This window comes from Helicoverpa zea, chromosome 19 (genome assembly GCF_022581195.2).
Source record: "Helicoverpa zea isolate HzStark_Cry1AcR chromosome 19, ilHelZeax1.1, whole genome shotgun sequence".
NCBI lineage: Eukaryota > Metazoa > Arthropoda > Insecta > Lepidoptera > Noctuidae > Helicoverpa > Helicoverpa zea.
Window position 1 is genome coordinate 4071971 of NC_061470.1, and position 20036 is coordinate 4092006.

The following is a 20036-nucleotide window of genomic DNA, read 5'->3' on the forward strand; positions in this document are numbered from 1 at the left end:
TTTATTATTTAAAAAAAAAAAAAAACTTTATTTGCGATCTACAGAAATTATGTCTAAAATTGTTATTTTCTATGTAACATCATATTGTACCACGAATATAAATGCTTGCAATAACCGTAATTGTTTCTTTCACAGAAATATGCATTTGTTGATTTTCAATTTTACACAAAAGTAAACTAATAAATTCCTAATATGCAACAGCATATTAGGAACTAGGTACAGACTTCTTCTATTTGAAAAACCCTATTTTATTCATCTGTAGATTCACAGCTATTTATAGGTATCTAAAGTATCCCTAAAACGGATAGTTAGGATAGTCCTTCCATGCTTCAATGCTGATAACTCTGGTGTTCTTGTTAAACCTGCTGATGGTAGCGACTTCGTCTTCCGTTAGTTGGAAGTCGAAAATGTTGATGTTTTCAGCTAAACGCTTCTTGTTTGTGGACTTCGGGATTGGGATTAGACCTCGTTCGATCTGGAAACAAGATAATAATTTAGAAAACATAGGTTCTTATTCTATATAGCCTTATATTCAGCCTTTTGTTAACTATGTTGGACTCAGTTTCTAATCTAACCAGATGCTGCTGAGAAGAGGAGCGACTGCCCGTCTGACCTCCTCAAACCAGTTAGCGGGCAACCTCATACTCGTTGGTTGGTAAGTCTGGTTACCAGACCTTCTAACTTTTTTTTGACGTTTTTAAAGGACAATGCCAGGGTGTGGGCTCAAAGTTTGCCCAGCAGTGGGAGTAGTTTCAGCTGGTTCCATAGTGCACTCTGAACACGAAATCCAAATATTTTTGAAATCGGTCCCAGAGGTCCCGAGAAAAACCGGTTCAAATGGTCTCCATAGATAGTCACTTAACAAAGCCTGAACTATTTGCCCAGTAGCGAAAGTGGTCGAAATAGGTTCTTTACTGCACTGTTAACACGAAATCCAAATATTTTAAAAATCGGTCCTAGAGGTCCCGAGAAAAACCGGTTCTAATGTCAAACTTGAACAGTCAATTTATAAAGCCCAAGCCATTTGCCCAGTAGGGGAAATTATTAAAATAGGTTCCATAGTGCACTCTGAACACGAAATCCAAATATTTTTGAAATCGGTCCCAGAGGTCCCGAGAAAAACCGGTATAAATGTTCTCCATAGATAGTCACTTAACAAAGCCTGAGCCATTTGCCCAGTAGTGGGAATGGTTAGAATAGGTTCTTTACTTCACTGTTATCACGAAATCCAAATATTTTTGAAATCGGTCCCAGAGGTCCCGAGAAAAACCGGTTCAAATGTTAAACTTGAACAGTCACTTTATAAAGTCCAAGCCATTTGCCTAGTAGTGGGAATGGTTAGAATAGGTTTTTTACTTCACTCTTAAGACGGAATCCAAATATTTTTGAAATCGGTCCCAGAGGTCCCGAGAAAACCCGGTTCTAATGTCCAACTTGAACAGTCAGTTTATGAAGCCCAAGCCATTTGCCCAGTAGTGGGAATGGTTAAAATAGGTTTTTTACTTCACTCTTAAGACGGAATCCAAATATTTTTGAAATCGGTCCCAGAGGTCCCGAGAAAAACCAGTTCTAATGTTAGCCAGCCATTGTTAGCAAGCCATTTTAAGCAGCCACAAACCTAACAACCTCTTTTCTTGAAATAACATTCAGATAGATAGTGGTTTCACTGTTAACAGGATTAAAAAAAAAACAGAAATAGACGTTTAAAGGTAATTGTTGTTTCTCTTGCTTTTCAGTCTCTATCTACCACAATCAGTCCTAAGTTCAAGTAGCGTCATGCAATTAATATCCTTAATGGCAATGGAAAAATCTTATCAAGACCAATAAAATAAGCTCAAACACGAGGTAGTAAATAGATACCGTTGAGGAGTTCCCTCGTCTCACTGTCGTCTCCATCGTCAGGTCAGGTCTTAACCTCCACAGTTTTGTGGTGTCGGAGACATATACCCGAATGACAAGTTTTTATTCGATATGTGCTTACAATTTCCGAGAGTTCCATAATGTTTTAAGGTTTCTATCACCAGACCCTGGACCCTGGAACTATTTGGAAAGTAAATCCTTTTAAACAATAAAATGATTGTTTAAATCGGTTGGTAAACGACGGAGTTATGCACGTACTTACGTAAAAAGAATACAAACGAACTGAGAAACTCCTCCATTTTTTGAAGTCGGTAAAAAAAAATCTCGTTCAATACCTCGTATTTGTTGATTAATATTATAATGCATTTCAATTAAGGTAATAAAAGTGAAATAGTTAAGAGTTCGTAAGCATATTTTTCGTAGTATTGAATAAGAGTCAAACCAGTTTTTCTCAGCACTCCTGGGATAGATTTCGAAATATTTCGGTCTGGGACCTATTATAAGCCTATGGAACATAATACACTATACAGTTACTATGGGCAACTCTTGAGCCCATCTTCCATACAAAGAATAGCATTGTCCTTTAGGGACAGAATTTAGAACTTTTAAAACTGTTATGAGTGTTATAAGTGGACATGGCAACGCCAGAATGGTCAATTTAAAAATGAAAACATCCCTTCGTTTGTGTTCACAAATCTCGAAAAATAATCAATTCAAATTCATTGAATTCATCATTAAACACATCGGAGGTCCATCAAGAATGATTTCACGAACACAGAAAAATATTCTACACTAAACAAGTAATTAACAGTTCTCACCAAATATCTCAGCACGATTTGTCCCGGAGTCTTGCCGTACTTAGCAGCCATAGCGCCCAGGGTCGGGTCATCATACTTCGGAGGGGGGGCGTCATCTCGCTTGCGGGAGACGAGGAAACCGAACGGACTGTACGACATTACTGCTATGCCGAGGGAGTGGCAGTGGGAGACTAAGGGTTCTTGGGTGAGGGTTGGGTTTACCTGGAAGAAATATGGTTATATACATAGTTGAAGTTGGTAGATGATTTTGGGGTTTCATAAAAAGAGAGTATAGAAGTCGGTGAACAGAGCAAAATAAACACATCAGTAAACTTTTAGGGCCATGTCAGAAGTATTTAAAAAGTTTATTAGCAACATTTTTTTATCAACGCATATTAGATAAATCACATATCACACAACTCAGCATGAGTTCTTAGTACACGTTTTTGGATGTAAACTACGTTTACTCGCAAGCCTTTTGAAGTCAGTCAGCTGGTAATGGGCACGAGACTGACTGGCGGTGAGTTAAAACTGAATATTATGTCACGAACAAATAGGACATCATTTTAATTAAATATAACGTCTATGTGTCAATGTATAAGGGAGATTGCGAAACTCGTGGAATTGACATAATATTAAGTATATATGTAGATAGGGCCCAATGAACTATTTTTTTTTATATGCATTTCCCTCACCTCAAACTCATTGACAACAGGCCTGACTTGGCAGTTTGCCACCAGCCTGTCGATCTGAGATAAGTTAAAGTTGGACACGCCGATGGACCGCGTGAGGCCGAGCTGACGAGCCTCTTCCATTCCCTTCCATGTGTCTAGGTAGTCTATGTTGTCGGGGGATCCGTCACTCTGTGGAAAAAAGGAAGATTTATTTGTCAATGTGGGTAAAGATTAGACTGTAAACTATACTGTTTTTTCCTGAGATAAGGAAAAACATAACCCTTCTTGGACGTCGAGTAAAAAGGAATGCATTCATCACCAGGTTTGCCAAATATGTTGTTACAGACTAGGTGCAAGTATTTCTATATTATTTTCCAATCTGCATAATCTTAGATACTCGTTAACTATACCTCTTATTCGTCACGACATCCTAACTCAAGATGGCATTTTTTTTTAATACAGATTATAGCAAGATTACGTTAACAATGTTGTTTTAATTAAAAGGAATGCTAATCTTATGTATGTTGCGGGTATTTCCCGATACGGACAAAGAATTTTATAATTGTCTCTTGTGATGCAGATATATTCATCATTCATTTATTTAGGAATCTTTTAAAGTATGCTCGTTGTCGTGTTATGATGTAAAACAAGATAAATTGATATATTCCAAGTAGAATATCACAAAGAAACTGACAAACTGCTTTTCATTTTACTCAGCCTATAGGTACTGTCGAACTGCTAAGCCTGGCCCATAGCCTTTCATCTCACAGCCGATTATAATGAATTTCTTTACACAGATAATCTAGAACCTCATAAAATACAAGAGCTACTGCGCAGGTGAAACCAGCAATAGATAGTCAAAATATCTTACCTTAGTAGAAACAGGGAAATGTATGAGATAGAGGTCTACGTAATCCAGTCTTAGCCTCTTCAAAGACTCGCGGAGCGCGGGCACCACTTGGTCACGGGCGTGTTTGTCGTTCCATAACTGAAATAAATATTATACTGACATTAATAATTTAAAGATTATAAAAATTCTAGGGTTTGAAGCTGAGTGATTGTTTGAGAAAATAATCCAGAAGCAATTTTGTGCCCTTTTTATGTCACCCTTTCGATCCAAACACGGATGACCCCTTCAGCTGTCATTCGACGATTCACCAGCTCTTAACATAGTCATTAAAATTTTGTCTTACAGTAATACGGGCCAGTGCACATAGAATGACCTCTGAAGAATCACTCATTTTAATCTTGGTATTATCTTTTAGAAGGTTTTCTGAAAGAGCTTATTCTCTAGCATATCATCTCAAAACACTAGCCATGTTTTGGGATTTTAGGGTCTTCTTTTTTAACAAATAAATTCATCAGTAAAACTCACCTTAGTAGTAACAAATATCTGCTCCCTAGTGACAATACCCTTAGCTATCGCGTCAGCTATACCCTGACCGACTTGCTCCTCGTCATCATAGACTGCAGCCGTGTCAATGTGCCGGTACCCAGCTTCGATAGCCCAGAGGACTGCGTTGCGAACGTCTTCTAGAGTTTCTGTCTAGAATATAAGGTTTTTTTTTACTTTAAGCTGTTGATTTTTCTTGTGTATCTAAATATAGATGTTTTGTATCACGAAAGCGGGTGAGTCATGCTTGTGTGTGTGAATGTGCATGCATATTCTGTTTGTATGCGTCGTAAGCTCAGGAGCGCTCAGTATCGCAGTCATTTTCGTGAGATAAAACATCTATAGATAACTCTAAAATAACTCTGCCCTCTTAGAGTCAGCCATTTGAGCAGGGTTCAAATGGCTGACTCAGCTTGCCCATACGTAGTAGTATTTTGTAAATATGTTTTGACTATCGCGGAGTCACTAGCAGACTCTTTGTAGTGGCGAAATTATTTGACATCAACTGTAATATCTACTACAGGTATGCTCTAACGACTTACCTCCTTAGCAGTTCCTCTGCCCGTACCCAGAGCGAGTACAGGTATTTTGTTTCCATCATTCAGCTCTATGCAGGGTGCCTGAGCTACCACTGCTAAGACCGCCTGAAAAATAACAATCCATGGATAAAGTTAACAAAAATAATTTTATAACAATCGACAAGATAGCTGAAGGAATAGAAAAGAGAAAAACAGCTTTGAAGAACTGATCGTCTTTTAAAATTATTTTAAAACAAAAGACATACGACTGACATCACGCAAGTGAGTATAGTTCGGCCATTCAGAGAATGCGTTCCTGACACGTCGCGATTGAACTGACGACGTAACTTTGCAATGGCGTTGCAGTTACGATAAAAATATTTTTGCTGGTTGTTTACCGTTTTAACAATTGAGGAGCATTAAAACAACATTATTATATCAATAATCAATGAATGTTATAATTTTGTGCCAAACTGAGTGTCAAATAACTTGGTAAACAATATTTTTCTAAATCTATACTGCGCTATTACAAGGTTATGTCAGCGGTTTATATTTTGTAGTGCTGTGCTAAAAATAACAGGCAAGTATCGTAATCTGTTCTTATACAGTTATAATATAAAATAATACGTTTTGATTTTCTTTTTAAGAATTGGAAAATAATGGACTATAAGACTTAATTATAACGTTTATGAAATATAAAAATAAAACTATGACCAAACCGCATTTTTATACTTAGATTAAAAATGGTAACCCCAAATGGCGTTATGGGCCGCCATTTTGTGACGCTAAAACAGTCGTCCGTTGTCGTTTCGTGCGCATAGACCACGTTTTTCAAGTGTTTTCGATCTGTTTTTATTTGATTACCCGGCTTTTGTTAGACCGAGATATCAGGATTGATTCTGTTATTGATAATAATATAATTATACATGTAGGCGAAGATGATGATGAAGACACCACCTCCTCAAGCAAATCGGAGTCTGATTAATATTCTGTTCGCACATTCAATTCAATGTACTTGTAACAAAGAATAAATAAAACAATTTTATTATATGAATATTACCTTTTTTTGGTTTCCACTTAAATAACTAAAATATAAAACAAATGATTCCGCCAATTTAAAACGAAAATAATCTTAAAATAATGCGGCGGTTCATTTTGAAGGAACGGTAACGAACTCAGTGTTATGTTGTGCCCATCACTAGTCGTGACTAACTGATAGGTGTCAGGAACGCATTCTCTGAACGGCCGAAGTATAATAATATTAATATTTAAGAGAGATATACATAGAACTTTGTCTAAAAATTTCAGTAAGTAAGTACAGTAAATGATTTTGACTTAGCAGTAAGTAGTTGCTTTATATAGCTATTTTACAGTTTATTCAAGAACTTTTAGAAGGATCTCTGACGTCTTTTAATATAATTTTGTCAAACATAGCTGCATTAGTTAACCTTAACATTTACTATAAATCTAAATTAAGCAATATATTAGACGTCAATGATTCAATTCTAAGAACTTTCTATTCTGATAGCCTTCGAAATGATTGAAGGTTGATAAGAGTGCATCATAATCCTAAAGGAGGCGATACTTATTTATTTGGACTAAAGTCAACTGTTTCAAGTATTTATAAGATGGGTTAACACTATGCGGGGAAAAACACAAACAGTGAACCATTAACTACCGTTTTTCTATGATTATTTTTCCGACCCAAATATCGACCAATAGAATTGCACCATTCGACGTCACGTGGTACAACCTACATGGTATTATACTGAAAATTTTTTGAATATTTTCTCTGGTCGTTGCTACGTCAAACTGACAGGTTGTGGCCGACATTTGGGACGGAAAAATAATCTCCCGAATACCACACGAGCTTCATAATTATCTGGCATTTCCCTCAAGGTTCCCTGCAAACAAATAAAGTCGTCAAGTTTTTCAGGAAAAATCACTCGCGCTTCGCGCTCGTTATTTTTTAACCTGAAAAACTTGACTCCTTCATTTGTTTGCAACGAACCTATCGGAAAATACCCGATAATTTTGAAGCTCTTGTGGTATTATAAGTGATTATTTTTCCGACCCAAATATCGACCAATAGAATTGCACCATTCGACGTCACGTGGTACAACCTACATGGTATTATACTGATAATTTTTTGAATATTTTCTCTGGTCGTTGCTATGTCAAACTGACAGGTTGTGGCCGACATTTGGGACGGAAAAATAATCCCCCGAATACCACACGAGCTTCAAAATTCTCTGGCATTTCCCTCAAGGTTCCCTGCAAACAAATAAAGTCGTCAAGTTTTCCAGGAAAAATCACTCGCGCTTCGCGCTCGTTATTTTTTAACCTGAAAAACTTGACTCCTTCATTTGTTTGCAACGAACCTATCGGAAAATACCCGATAATTTTGAAGCTCTTGTGGTATTATAAGTGAATATCTATGTAAACGCCAGAAAATATTATATCTCGGTAAATAAATTCTATAACGAACGATTTATATAACGAACATTATTGCCATGGTCCACATTACATGCATATAGTACGGCTCTGTGCAATCACTTCTGAGTTAGGTACCCGAACCATCATCATCATCATCATCATCTCAGCCATAGGACGTCCACTGCTGAACATAGGCCTCCCCCTTAGACCTCCACAGATACCTGTTGGAGGCGAACTGCATCCAGCGTCTTCCGAACCATGCCAAAACATTAACCAAGAGAAAAAATATCGACCATAGTTATACTTATCTACTACAAATCTTGCAAGTCAGCTAGATAATTCCAAGATGGTTAGACTAAGTTAGAAAATAACCAATAGGTAAACAAATAAGAAAATGATCAGGAAAACATTGAATAAATTAAATATCTGACATTGCTGCTGGAAGCCGGTATGTTAAGTTAAATTATAAACGTAAGTATTACCTACCTACTTATCCATTGCTAAGAAACGCCTCAATTAATCAATCAATACGAATTGAAATTAGAATTTCAGGATCATACGAATCTAGTTAAAACAAAGAAATAAAAATCACACCTTAATTAAGCGCACAGCAATTTGAACGAAAAATATTATAAAATATAGTACTCCACGAGCTCCTAGGTAGGCATTGAACTTTGAATACCTAATTATCAAAATTGTTATTACAAAACATCAAACAAACAAGAACAAAATTACAACCCCAGTTTGACAAACAAAAGATAATAATCATAATTAACTAATTAGCTTTTGTTTACTTTTAATTAAGAGATAAACAGCCTATCAAAACTTAAACTAAAACATTTAACATAGGTAATTACCGAACTTTTTACTCACATTAATTCCGAAAAAAAATAGCAAGAGTAACATGTTACCGGGTCTAAGATTACAAACACACTGACATAACTGGTTAGAGGTTCTATGCTCATATACTATATTATGTAAGCATATAACTTACGGTGGATTGCTATAATCGAACTATCCTAGATTAGAGATTGCATTTTAACATTTAACGCCATATAAAGATCTCTCTAGGCGGCTGGTTGACGCTTCTCGTGACCAAAAGGCTGGCTATTACCTCGGACAAAGGATCAGCATGGCGATCCAACGAGGTAATGCTGCCAGCCTCTTGGGTACGCTCCCAGTCGACAGCGATGCGGACGAATTTTATGCTTTTTAGTTTTAGGTAAATATTTTAGTTATAAGTTTTTATTATTTTTAGATACGTGTTTAGGTTGCAATTGTGTCAAATTGAAATATTTATCTCAAACAAAAGATAGATCGATTATTAGAGAGAACTTATTGATTTTTAGAGAAGTACTAGGCCAACATAAGTCAGTAGGTTCTCACAGCTTTCGAAGATCGTGAGGTGAAGAGGTCGGATAGTTACTCTGCGATTTGCCATGGGGATACATTACCCATTGTGAGAACGACAATATGAGAGCTTATTTGGAACTTGTAAAGATTTTAATTTTGATACTACCGAAATAAATATAAGCGCTAGATAATATTATAAAGCTGCATGATTTTGTTTGAATACTCCCGAATGGGCTATCGAACAATGAAAGATCTAATCATAAACCCTAGTGGTTCGATTCCTAAGTTTAGCACAGTCAAACAAACAAACAAACAAACAAAAAACTCTTCAGCCTTATAACATAGCTGTAGATTAACAAAATATCTATATTTATAAATATATATGTTTTTCATACATGTAAATCCCCAGGTTTTCCAAAAGTCCCTTTTTTTGCAACACCATTTTTGCAACTCACCTCATTTTTGAACAACTTAAAAACAATAAAGACGTTTGTTTTTCTATGATCCAAAAAAACCTATTAAATAGCAATTAGCTTCAATTCTTAGAAGAGCAGTAGAGTAATTATTGTAATTAGTTCAATACCAGTTAATTTTTACTGCCAATTTATTCCAAGACTACCAATAAGGAAATAGTAATCTCTTGATCAGCATTGCCTACAAACAGATTTACATAAAAATTACGATGGGCATATTTTTTCTTCATTTATAATTTGTTCTGGCGTTGTCTAGCGGCTATAAAAACCAGCTAGCAAGATAACCGGTTTTCTGGGTTCCGTAAACCCGAGCTACACAATTGTTCGAAAATGTTTTCATTGCATATCAGGTATCCAGAAGGAATATGGGCGGGTTTTGGTCAGAAAGGCGTATATACCAATCCGTTGCCAAATTAAAAGAAAGGTTTCCAAAGTTAAGTATATAGTTATTTTAGCCACTAGAAGAACCGCCGATCTGGCCAAGGTCTCGGGCAACAGTAGATGCAGATTGCTGAAGGCCGACGAAAGTGAAGGCCTTTGGGGGAAACCCTTGTCCAGCCGTGGCCGTCTTTCGACTAAAACAATAAGTTGTAATAATTACTCGTATGGTAAGATCTTTAACTTAATTTGCAAAAAGATCTTTATCGTAATCCTAATTTGCAAATGTTTGTAAGACAATGCTATTAGCAAGCGTGACTTTAAATAAAAGTGCAATGCCACGCGACAATTTGCTAATGTCAATGAGGACAGACAAAAGAGATTTATTCTCCTTCCACTTGTCATTGGCAGAATCGTCGACGTTTGCATCGACATGGATTGCCATAAATAAAAATAGAATAGAATAGAAGAGATTTATGTTTAAGCGTGAATTCGTGTATCTCGTGTTGAAATAGCGACGTTGATTCGTGAGGTCATTAGACAATCAGAATTATTATCCTTAGATATAGTACGCTAATGCAACAGTGATTATTGTAGCAAAAAGTTGAATGAAACTGCTTGACAATGCTTTTATAGAGTTCTAACTTCTACATTGTCGCTCTAGAGTCTAGTATAATAAAATGTACCTACCTAGATGTAACTTTTGAACCAACTACCAACTTCGACAGCTTATTATCCAAAATGCAATAAAAAAAATACATAAATTTCGAAATTGACGTGGTGTAAAAGGTTTGATGTGTTTGTAGCATAGCAGCTCCCGAACATGAACCGATTTCAGGTTTTTTTATGCCTAAGTAAAAACTTCAGTCGGATGGCAAGTCTGACTCTGAAATAAATAACTGATGATGAAATTCGAAATTCAGGTTTTCTCATTACTCTTTTACAGCCAGTTTCTTCATCAAAAGTTAAAGCCAAAGTAAAAGTCAAAGTAATGTCTAAAGTAAAAGTAACGGTCAAATTCAATTTTTCTATTACTTTTGCTGTCACTTTAGCCTTGAAAAAACGTATTTGACCGTTACTTTTACTTTAGACATTACTTTAACTTTAACTTTTGATGAAGAAACTGGCCGTAAATGTGCTGCTGACATGTGTTGCTGGAGAGTTTGTTGCACCACTTCTTCTTCCCAGCAAAAACACATAGGAAGTGGTGAAGGGTGGGCGTTTTGGGGGGCTGTCTTTTGTTAATTTCTGACGTTCGAAAAGTGCTGTTTTGCAGCCAAGTTTGAATAAACGAATTTTGATTTATATTTATTTGATTTTGATTTTGAATATTTTAATCCTTTTTAATACGGAACCCAATGTACAGCAAAACAATCGTAATATCGCTATTGCGCATTCTTGAACTGACCAGTTACGTGTAGGCTCAGATATGGCCGCTCCGGTCATTGGCTTTTACAGATAAATGAACTTTGTGTACATAAGTATAGGCTTGTATGTACAAGGCACGTGTATTATTTTAATTACGATTATGACATAACATGACATACAAATCTGCTGGTTCTAGTTCGTTCGATTTGGTAATTCGAAATTGGAGATTGAAAATTGGATCAGATGATCATGATTGGCTTTACACTGGACTCATTCGAAAAAATCAAAATCAGTCTGAGTGCCCATGTATCAAGGTACACCGGTAAAAAGTACCCTTAGTTACTTTTTATCTGGGATATCTGGGAGGTCTGGGGAGCGTGGATTATATCGTTTTTTTTTTTGTTTTATAAGATGTTTTGTTGATGCATGTCATTGATTTTTGCGGGATTTATAAGAAACCTGCATTATTAAAATCAAATTCAAGAAAGTCTTTTTAATTAAAATCTGCGAACAACATATTATTAGGTACCTACCAATGTTTTATTATTCTGTTGTTAATAACTTATCCGTAAACACCCTTACATCTCATCAGTATAAAACATTAAGAAAAACAATGATTGTATTGTGTTCTCCACCAGTATCAAAAGTAGTACGCTTTCGTTCCAAGAAAATTATTTCTACCTTTCACACATTTTATACGCATTTCGGACCTTATTACCATGGAGTATGGTTGTCATTTGAACGTCTCTAGTTTTCACTGGCCTTAAAGACATAAAAATTGCTATTTTCTGTCATTCGAGAAGCGGAAATTAATAGATATTATGTGCTAAGTACAGCGTTCACTTGTTCCAGATTTTATGCATACTAACCACTGGTATTGCTCAGAAATTTTAGAAAACTTTAACACAACTTTGTTCGAGAATCGAACTTTGCAAAATAATCGAATTCAGAACCCCTTGTTAAGTTGGTCTCAAGGGGTCAGTATTGCCAGGCAGACTTTTATTTGCTAATACTGCTTCTAGCTTCTATTAGTGAGTGCTACTGGGCGCACCTAAATAAAAGTAACCTCTAGCCTTCCTCGATAAATGTGCTATCTAATGCTGAAAAAAGAAACAGTCCTGTAATCTCCCGGTCGTTCAAACAAATAATCAAGGATAGGTACAAACAAATTCTTCAGATTTATAATATTAGTAGGTAGGTATAGATATCAATATATTTTTTACAAAGTCCACAAAAACCATTTCGATGATATCAACGAATTGTAAGCACGGGTAACTAACGAATCGATTAAAAAGGATGGATAATAAACGATTTCTAATCGATGCACCGACTTCCTACCGATTAGGACTTGCGTGTCACTTTTGGTGAAAGTCCTAAGTGGACCACGAGGCAGCCTGGTTCCGATCGACTATTTCGTACGCGTACACACGATGTGAACCTTATTATTCACATTAACTCGTTTTAAGCGACATACTTTCATGAGTCGAGTTGATAAGTTCAATTTTGACAGGGACGTATCAAAAAAAAATGACAAGCAAAGTGGACAAGACTTCCACGAAATAAATTAGCAATGATATAGTAAAATGCTCTTAATTAGTCACCAATTTTCTACTAAATTATCTTTTTAAAGGACCTCTTACCTCTTTCAGAAGTTACCTTTTGTGTGACATGTAAGTACCTACCTCAGAATTTCTTCTATTGCGAAGTTTTGATCATGAAACTTTTAAAGCCTTGATATTACTTATTTCCCCTATTATTACATAATTTTACCCAAAAAAAACACAACATAACTTAATACTACTTAACATGTTTTAAAATAAATGCTAATATAGGCTATGCAGAACATGAATAGGTACTTACATGCTTTAAAGGCATTTTCCCGCTCTTTCCCGCTTCACAATAACCGCGAAAACAGTAAAGAGGTTGACAATTTACACGACCTCCTTGACAGTTGCACTCTAGGTCTTTGGAATAAATGAGCTGCGGTCAACCGCAGATCGGTAGTTTGTCCCGCTTGAATAAACATTATGATCTATCTAGAAACCGCTAGATTGCATTCCAGATACCTATTTGATAGATAGATAAGCTTTTCTTGTCTTGAGAGATAAAAAAGCTGGTCATGTGCATGGATGACAAGATTTAAATCTATTTTTGACTTTTTAACCACATTAAATACACGGGGTTAAGATATGGTTGCTGCTTAGGTAGTTAGGTGGAATTAGAAGCCTGCAAGTAACGGGGATCGAAAGTCAAAAAGTATTTTTGAACCATACCATTTGATAGAAAGAAAGACTTGATAGAAAGAAAGACACTTTATGGATATACATCAGAGAGGCAGGAAAAAATAGACGAAGAAGATTAAATAAGGACACGAAGCCTTGTTCGTCTATTTTTGGTCACACTAATTTAGCACAAAATGACCTCGGATCGAGGCAAGATGACTGCAAACGCAAAAACGACTGCGTTTTTTACAATTTAGAAAATAATGACCCATGAAAATGCAACAACAAATTGTCGGGAAATCGCCAAGATTAAAAGATACCGTACGATAAATATTTACTTTTTGTTACCACGCGTTTCAACGCATCTTCAACACTTTCGATTATTTAACACTAGTTCTCAAGACCAGGGTTTATCGACACAGTGTCTCACTGTGTTCTGTGTTAGAACATTTATTACGGTACATTAGTTACGGTATGTGTGACACGGTGTGTTAGTTGGAACACCCGAAGTAGGAATATATGCGTGACTGACGAAAGTGTTTTACAGTAAGAGATGATGCACACTTGTCTGATGATTTTATGGCTATAAATATTGACTGATATATGTTTTCTGATATTGCTACTTGAGTTGACAGTAATGGACTCGTGATGTTATATGTGGCTTGATCTCAGATATATCTACTTATTTACACTGTGTAGCAGTAAATTCTGATCAACTGGAAAACCATTTGGCATTATGCTCTGTGTACCCGATCTAACGTCATTAGATGATCACCATTTAAATGAAGTTTGATAAATATCTATATCTAGATGGATTTCTATTCTCTTTAAATCGCATGAAGTGACCTGCAAAAATGTTGATTAAAGTTCTAATAAATATCTTTAACCTTAAGTTAACACTTTTTCTTTGACTATTAATTTTTTTTATGCTGATTGTAACTATTCAGAGTGCCACCAAATAAAAATAGCAATGTCACTTTTTTTCATGGGAAATCTGGGAGTGTCAGAATCTTACTGACTAAAACCCACTATGTTCCTTCTTAAGCCCTTTATGTACCAGGGCCGCAGTAACTCTTTCGAACAACCCCGCAGCCCTGGCAGGCTTTGGCCCTGGTGGGCCTCACATAGAGTATGTCTGAGTATGTGGGTTGTTTAACTGGTTTTATTTTTATTTTATGGTGAACCGCAGAACTGTACGTGAGACCTGAATTCCCATTGATAGCTAAATTGATAGCGGTTTTAGAGAAATATTCTACGTGACTAATAGAGAAGATGTTTGTATTTTTTAATCACATGACATTAGGTTGGTCATAAAAGCTTTTTAGGGTTCCGTACCTCGAAAGGAAAAAACGGAACCCTTATAGGATCACTTTGTTGTCCGTCTGTCTGTCTGTCTGTCTGTCTGTCTGTCTGTCAAGACCCTTTATCTTAAGAACGCGTGGACGTATCAAGCTGAAATTCACATGAAATACTCGGGTCTATTGTCCCTTTAGGCTGTGAAAATATCAAGCTTCTAAGCCAAGCCAATCAACAGATACAACCGATTATGTCGATATTTTCAACAAATTCTCGACATTCGCAAAGGAATCAAAACCTACAGGGTACTTCCCGTAAACTCAGAATCTTGAAATTTGGCATGAAGCATTGTTATATAATGCAAATATAGGAAAAATTGCGAAAATCTCATTTTTTTTGTTATATAATATAATAAAAATATTTTAATAAAATGAAACTTACTACCTCATTTCTCACGAACGAATAAAGGTACCAAATTGAAATTTATACCAAATACCTAGGTCTATTGTCCCTTTAAGCAATGAAAAAATCAAACTTCTAAGTTAACGCGATCAAAAGATACAGCAGTTTGACGAATTTCCGCCACACGCTAGGGAATCAAAACCTACAAGGTACTTCCCGTGAACTCAGAATCTTAAAATTCGGCACGAAGCAACGTTATATAGTACAGATAAAGGAAAAATTGCGAAAATGATAAATTTGAAGGTACATAAAATATTAAAATATTATTTTTGCTTACATGACATAAAATATTTTTTTAATAATTATAAACTTACTACCTACCCTTTTTCACATGAACGCGTAGAGATATTAAAGTTTTGAATAAAAAGTGAAATTCATATCAAACACTTCTTAAATATAATGGCCTCTAAACTGTGAAAAATTTTAAATCATTCAAAGGTCATTGGGCATCTTAGTATGAAAACCATACCCACGGCGGATACGAACGAAATATAGCACAGTATAATGATAAAGGCTCTGATTTACTATGGCATTAGTCGCATCAATGTGAACCATGGGAATCTAGAGAAAATCAGGTGTAAACATCAAATATTTTCTTCATTTCAATGGGGAATTTAAACGACCAAGTTTGACGGATTTGAGAAATCATTTCTTTGTAGTGAAAGAGTATACTCGCCGTTTATTTCCATTGTCATCAGGTCAGGATCTGATGATGGAAATCCTGAGAAATCGAGGGCAACTATCAAAAATTGTAGGCATTAAAACATAGCATAGGATTAAAACTTGATTCTCAGATGTATGTCTGGTGATACTATCAAACAGTGAAGGTTTAGAGCTTATCTGATGATGGAGACGTGAGAAAGTCGAGAGAACTCGGTATGTTTTAGTTACGTCGTGTTTGGGCTTATATTATTCGTATTGACGAGAACTTTTCACAAAAGTTAAAAATAAAAACTTTTTACAAAAAAAAAAACAACTTCTAAAACAACAAGAAAACTGTTTATATGCATCGGTCTAGATCTCGGTGGTTCAATAAATATAGATCCTCTAGACACCGACTTCTAGACCGATGCACCTAACATCTTTTTAATTTCTTTTTTGCTTTTGTTTTCTTGTTGCTTTTTTATATGTTTGAAGTTGGATTTGTTTGTAAAATGCTACAAAATAAAATAATGCCGACTTTATAAAACAAAGAAAGGGACAGAATTACACTTTTGTCAAGGCTCTAGAAACGTAAAGCCAGCAGCCCCGAATCCTACTCTCTAGAAGTCGTTGTTACAATTCGACAGCTACAAGTCGTCAGGCGGTTTCGAAAAAAACCTGAAACTGGGGCTCTTTAGGTGATTAATCCGTCAAAAATAAAAGATCCCATTCCTGCAATGGCTGCTTTAACCCAAGTTAGTAGTGAATTCTCATCACCTAAAATAAAATAAGCTCCAACACAAGGTTACGTTATAAATTGTAAAGGAGTTCCCATAACTATATCTGATCTTAGCTGTCGATCCCACAATGGCAGTCAAACCTATCTTTGTGGAAAGTCTTCGCCAATACGAATAAAATAAGCCCAAACACGTGGTAGTTGCAACATACCGTTCGGGAGTTCCCTTGACTCTATGTAGTCTCCATAATCAAATCAGCTCCAAACCTTCACTGTTTACCAGTACCCTCAAAAATACACTCACATGTCTGGTTATGACTCGATGCGTGCCTACAATATTCAAGAGTTGCCCTCGATTTCTCAGGGTTTCCAGATCCTCATCAGATCCTGGTCATCCGGATTGGCACCTTCCTTCTTTATGAAATGTCTTTAACAATAAAAACTAGCATTGCAACCTGTACAATCCTCTGAAACTGCTTGTCTTATATTTTTCAAACGATCCTGGACATTCGTCTCCATGGAATTTTAATAAAATATTTATATTCAAAGAAACGTCATACCATTCTCCACGATTTAAAACTACTTTGATTCATGTCCGCCACGTTTTACAAAGCGGGTCAGATATGCCCCATGACCAAGACATAATTAGTTATTTTCAATCAGATTTCTGAATGATGACTATAAAATAACTTCAATAAAATAACTTTTACAAGGTACTGGCCTACTATTTTAGTTATATTATAAAATAAAAAATATTAACTATTTTGACTCTCACGAAATTACCATAACTATGATTGTTCTAAACTGAACGGTTGGCGCGAAACTCACTTTTTATCTATACAGCATTTGTACGGAACCCTCGGTGCGCGAGTCCGACTCGCACTTGGCCGGTTTATTTTTTATATCTTTCCTGGATCCCGTAAGGCGTAAATGCCTTAAGGGATGTAGTTTTTGTCAGTACCAAAAGGTAAAATAAATTAGTCATGAAAAGTTAATTGATAATGACTGTAAATTAATTTAGTTTCATTATTGTTCTTTGAATTATTGAATTATATTATTTCGAGCATTTTTAGGTCTTTTATTTTTTTTCCAGTAATACGTCCAAAACAGGTAGATCTTAAAAACTTTTGACAAACACATTGAAAAAAATATTTTTTGAAAGTGTGTATCGCCTTTAAATTAATCATGTAAATTCAGCTGACTTAAGTTTTTTCCTTGTAAATGTAATTGCACTGACACTCACCTGCAACTTCGTGCAATTAGGTAAAGGACATTGTTCCGGCTCCATACATGTTCTGCCTAAGAACCGTTCGAATGGAAAGTGACTTCTATAAACTCTTAAAATTATATGGAATCCTATGAAATAAGTTTTCACGAACGGACACTTCAGGAAACTAAAATAATTACGAAAAAAGTTAATATTTTGAGGTTATAAATAAAAAATAACCAAGCTTGCGTGAAATATCAGAGTAGTATTATCAAACTACACTATACAAAAAATCAACAATACTATGTACAGCTTTATATGTTCTCTTCTAGATCTAGGAAAAGACTACTCTACTAGATACTAGGAAAAGAGATAGTAAATAGTCAAGTTTAAGATAATTCTTTGACAATGATCATTTTATAAAGTTGCATTTTCTGTCTGTCCCTTTGAATGCTTTAGATCTTTAAAACTACGCAATGGATTTGGGTGCGATTTTTTTTAATAGATAGAGTAGGTCAAGAGGAAGGTTTACACCAAGGTTTTACATTGCCACCGTGCGAAGACGGGGCGTGTGACTAGTTTTCATAAATGCTTAGAATTTTTATGAAAAACAACTACCTAAACGCTTTTGCTTTCAACGTTACGTTTCTTAATATATAGTGAATCCACTTTGGATTTGTGATAAAACGCATAAGTTTCCAAAATGGAAGAGTTCCATTCACCACAATTCATAAAATATCGATATTATTACGATGGAGAATTATTTATTTAAATGATGTTACTACTTTTATATTAGACAGTTACCTAGCTATCTACATGCCATAAGGCGGGAATCGAACCCGCGGTCTATTACCAAGAAGGCACAGACCATACTAAAAATGTCATTACCACACAAAATAATTTAACAGTTAAAGTAAGGTTTACCAATAACAATGAAAGAGGTTTTCGAGAATGTGCAATAAAAACAATATTTATATTCAATTAAAGGTTTTTAATCATCAATATTTCTCAATAATATATCTAAGAACTGAGCTTTGGTATCTCGCCCAGCTTAAATACCAGATAATAGTCATTATGTGGGCACAACAGCCCACTGTTCTACGCCCAACGATACAATTGCAACAGTATGCCTGATGGTAGGAGCTTCTTACAAAGTACACAATTGCGTCCAACAGTGCATTGCATCTTATTATGCTCGACTGCTTCAGACCAACACGTCGTACATATAAGGTCATGAGCTTCAACCTGTAATAATAAATACAAAAAATCATTAGTAAATATCAAGTAACTTGCAATTGTGGCAATTGATTTGAAAACCGAGAAATTGTGTGCTTATGAAAACATAAGTAGGTAGTAACATTCTTATCAAAATTAGAAAAACACTTTCGTAGACCACTTACCATACGGGGAACAGTCCATTGTTGTATGCAACGAAGTATATCTTCGTTTTCTAATACCAAAGAACCTCCAGCAGATCCACAATTTATACAATATACTATATTCTGCATCCATTGTTGTAATTATAATATAACTAAATTCGATCACAGACAGAGCAATATCCGAAAATGCTAGTAAAATCCAGTTCTTTACACAAAGCCGAGTCTACCAAGTACGCAATCTAATCGGAGTCCGTAATCAAGCCAAAGTTGTTAGAATAAAACCATGAAACGCATAGAAAATCACAAAAGAAACGATAGTCGCAAAGCAATCAAACCAATCAAACTGACTTCTAGCAAACTGACTGAAGTACACCAGTGTTGCCAATTACGAAAACTATAATCCTACTCGAATGCCAAGCTAGAAATTCGCGATTCGCTCAAAACCATCTTAAAACATTATACAGAATACTAGCTTTTTTCTAGCTAGTCAGTTTAGGTATTTAAATGAATAAAGTGTTACCAACTAATTTTAATAACCGACTTCGGAAAGTAGGTTCTCAATTCGATCCGTATTTACCGAAATCCCGAAAACTTCCGAAACTGGCAGCACTGGCTGACGGAAACATTTTATAAGGCATCAATAATTGTGACCCTACTTTTTATTTGGAATTTATTTATTTGAAGTGTCCGTGGAATACTAAAATATGTTTCAAACAATATAAAAATAAATAAAAATTATAGTATAATTTATATTCACATCGGTTCTTAGGCCAAAATTGAACAATGTCCTTAGACAAACGACAATCCAAATGGACAAAAAAAAACAAAAATAGCGTTTTGAC

The 20036-nt window shown here is 35.5% G+C and overlaps 1 protein-coding gene across 1 annotated transcript; it reads right to left on the bottom strand.

Moving 5' to 3' along the window:
• LOC124639813 (aldo-keto reductase AKR2E4-like) lies at nucleotides 1-8637 on the bottom strand. The gene is made up of 7 exons (XM_047177294.1): nucleotides 8552-8637; nucleotides 5267-5368; nucleotides 4707-4877; nucleotides 4203-4319; nucleotides 3353-3520; nucleotides 2679-2879; nucleotides 1-475 (listed from the first exon to the last, which is right to left on the bottom strand). The coding sequence occupies exons 1-7, from the start codon at nucleotides 8582-8584 to the stop codon at nucleotides 296-298; spliced, it is 972 nt and encodes a 323-aa protein (XP_047033250.1). The 5' UTR covers nucleotides 8585-8637; the 3' UTR covers nucleotides 1-295.
• Between the last annotated feature and the right edge of the window lie 11399 nt (nucleotides 8638-20036).

Excerpts from the sequence above, each read along its gene's own strand:
- LOC124639813 (XM_047177294.1), bottom strand. The coding sequence starts at position 8,584 with ATGTTACTCTTGCTATTTTTTTTCGGAATTAAT. Across the intron at positions 4,320-4,706 it reads AGATATTTGTTACTACTAAG|TTATGGAACGACAAACACGC; the intron begins GTGAGTTTTACT and ends TATTTATTTCAG. Across the intron at positions 2,880-3,352 it reads CTGTTGTCAATGAGTTTGAG|GTAAACCCAACCCTCACCCA; the intron begins GTGAGGGAAATG and ends TATTTCTTCCAG.